A 1,236-nucleotide genomic window follows, 5' to 3' on the forward strand; every position below is an offset into this window, starting at 1 on the left:
TGTAAATCAAGGCTACACGAATATAATACTCTACAAATCATCTTACACAAAAGCCCTTTGAATAAACATTGGTGGATCCTATTAAGAGAACACTGATTGGATTGCTAGGATTTGGGTTGTTTTGCAGCTGCTGTTCATTAAAGCATGTTCAAGTCACCCTCCTTTGCCCAAGTACAGCTCAGATAGCATGAACAGCAGTGGGACAGTGAGAAGCACAGGGAGATGTGTGTGTATTGTCCCAGTTGAGGAGGAATGGATTGCTGCAGAGAAACCTCTGCCCTCATGCTGGGGCTGAACACCAGCAGTTGCAGGGCTGACCTGTGTGAATGAAGGTGTGTTTCTTCATATCAGATTTGTGGTGGAACCGCTTCCCACAGTACTGGCACGGATAGGGTCGGGTGTCCGAGTAGATGAGCAGGTGGTTGGACAGAAGATCTCTTAAAACTCTTGCCACAGATCTTACAATCAAAGCTGCGTTCCTGCAGAAAGATGAGCAGAAGCACACATGTTACATGACACCAGTGATCCCATCAGCAACAAACTGCCCAGCAGCACATCAGAGTTGCCCCTTCTGCCTTAGCAAGCACTTACAGTTCTCCAGAGAGCTGAACTGGCCTTCAGACACATCACCACTGGCCTTATACCACCACATGATAAAAAAGATAATGAATCCTCTCCCAGTGCTGTGCACTGCTCCTCAAAAAATTTAACTGAACAGCTCTTCCTGTGGGCAGGAATAGCCAGGTGGGAGCAGCCCCAATGGCCCAGGCAGAGTCTGCCTGCACACATTTAATAGAGGCCCAAGACACAATCACTCTACTGGGAAGCCAAACAGCTGCGGGGCTGTTCAGAGGCCACCTCTTCACTGTACACAGGAAAGCGGGTGCTAAGGTCTGCTTGGCTCTCCTGGGAAATCTCTGTGGCAGACTGAGTTCTGCTGGCAGAGTAACAACTAACTGTTTATCTTCAGTTCCATTAACATTCAAGTCAAAGGTATGTAGAGCACCTGGGAAAAACAGCTTTTCAGGTTACTACTTTAACATATACAAACAAATGCTTTAAGATCTTATGTCTCTCGCCTCTCCCTCACACACTCCTTCCTCTCCACCACTTTCTTCCACCATAAATCATCTCTTCTTTCCATCCCTTAACCTCCACTGCACCTTCCTCTTCCTTTTATGCTTTCACACAATCACCTTCTTTATTTGGCTTTTAGTGCACTCTCCCTGAAATGCT

At 46.7% G+C, this 1,236-nt stretch overlaps 1 protein-coding gene across 1 annotated transcript in view; it reads right to left on the reverse strand.

Annotated features, from left to right (window-relative positions):
• Positions 1-318: 318 nt before the first annotated feature.
• Positions 319-1,236, reverse strand: part of LOC114068176 (zinc finger protein Gfi-1-like) — a gene marked incomplete at its 3' end in the record, with an annotated part of 8,236 nt that continues 7,318 nt past the window's right edge. Inside the window, 2 exon segments of the mRNA XM_027904099.1 lie at positions 319-431; positions 433-479. Of these exon segments, the coding sequence (XP_027759900.1) occupies positions 319-431; positions 433-479 (160 nt within the window).

The sequence above is a fragment of the Empidonax traillii genome, unplaced genomic scaffold (genome assembly GCF_003031625.1).
Source record: "Empidonax traillii isolate 1590-97213 ecotype Southwest subspecies unplaced genomic scaffold, ASM303162v1 scaffold1009:size532339, whole genome shotgun sequence".
Taxonomy (NCBI): Eukaryota; Metazoa; Chordata; class Aves; order Passeriformes; family Tyrannidae; genus Empidonax; species Empidonax traillii.